A 1,450-nucleotide genomic window follows, 5' to 3' on the forward strand; every position below is an offset into this window, starting at 1 on the left:
TAGATTACATTTCCAAATATTCCTTAAAATCCAGAAAATCGCTTATATAAATTTGGGATGTTTTTTCTAGTCTTATAAACTTTGACTTAAAACATAATAATTATAGGGGAACGGATTGGTTGAAATTAGTCGTTATGACCGTTTTGACATGATTTCATGACTCAGGGGCACTTCGTAATTCCACTAGTTAAAAGGGAAAATCTTGTTTTATCAGGTATCAGTGTCACAATGTAGTAAGAGGACTGTTTAATAAAGAAAGAAATAGAAAAAAATTATAATCATTTGTAGGACTGTACTTCCAAAAGTGGAGCCAGGATATCTTCATCAAATAATGCCTAAAGAAGCACCTGAACATCCAGATGATTGGAGACAAATTATTCCTGACATAGAAGAAAAAATAATGCCTGGAGTATGTAGTTTTCCAATGTTGATTTATTACTAAAATACCTCTTGTGATAATGTTGAATTAATGTTTCAGATCACACATTGGAATTCACCCATGTTTAACGCATATTTTCCAGCTGGACACTCGTACCCTAGTGTAATTGGTGATTTACTTTGTTCTGGGATTGGCTGCGTTGGATTTAACTGGGTGAGAAATTTTTTATTTTATTACTAGGGGTATATGGATTGATATCAAGAGGTAATGAGAATGGGTGGAATCCATCTCTTTTATTGAATTTGCTTTTAAGAGGGAACTGAGGAAAGGGATGTATAACGGATATAGATTAGAAAAAAAGAAATGTGTCTTCTGTTTGCTGACGAAGCTCACCAGTTTTCTTGATTTCAGTAGTAAGTATTTAAGTAGTATTAAGTTGATTAGGATACTCTTAATGTGAGTTTGCCATCTGTGAAAGGATCCTCTTGGTGTTATTGTCTGGAATATTGGATTAGTGTAGTGTTGGAGGTTACTAAAGAATTTCAATCAAAGAACTCTTAATTTTAAAATAAAGTTCTATGGTAAGAACATTGAATTATTTTTTTTATTTCTAAACTCTATGGATTTGTAAGGTTTGATATTAGGGAGAGGGTAGTGAGAATTTACGAAATACATTTCTTTTGATACATCTTCAAAATAAATCTTATTTTATCGTTGAGTAAATTTAGACTATTTCGGTTTATACAAAAGAAAATTAGGGTTATTGTTGCTCGGGATAAGAAGGTAAAAGAAATAAATAAATGGGCCTGTTGTGGACTATTGAAGAACCTTGAAGGGCGTAAATCTTCAGAAGTGAAATGAAATATTAAATTGAAAGAAATGATTGACAGTGAACTGTACAATATGCTAGTTCAAAGAATGCTAGTAAAATAGAAATCAGCCACTCACTAGAGGGCGAGTGAAAAAATACGAGTAGCTATTGAGCGGATTAAATGTGAAGAGCACCATAGACCGACAAGATAAGTAAGCATGAGCCGTGGAAATACGATGCACTGGTATTTTAATTTATTA

The 1,450-nt window shown here is 32.6% G+C and overlaps 1 protein-coding gene across 1 annotated transcript in view; it reads left to right on the top strand.

The window, feature by feature from the left end:
* Positions 1–288: 288 nt before the first annotated feature.
* LOC106680218 (3,4-dihydroxyphenylacetaldehyde synthase 2) overlaps positions 289–1,450 on the top strand; it is a gene marked incomplete at its 5' end in the record, with an annotated part of 20,873 nt that continues 19,711 nt past the window's right edge. Inside the window, 2 exon segments of the mRNA XM_067045032.1 lie at positions 289–409; positions 479–592. Of these exon segments, the coding sequence (XP_066901133.1) occupies positions 289–409; positions 479–592 (235 nt within the window).

Source organism: Halyomorpha halys, unplaced genomic scaffold (genome assembly GCF_000696795.3).
Source record: "Halyomorpha halys isolate HHAL.00 unplaced genomic scaffold, Hhal_1.1 Scaffold251.1, whole genome shotgun sequence".
NCBI lineage: Eukaryota > Metazoa > Arthropoda > Insecta > Hemiptera > Pentatomidae > Halyomorpha > Halyomorpha halys.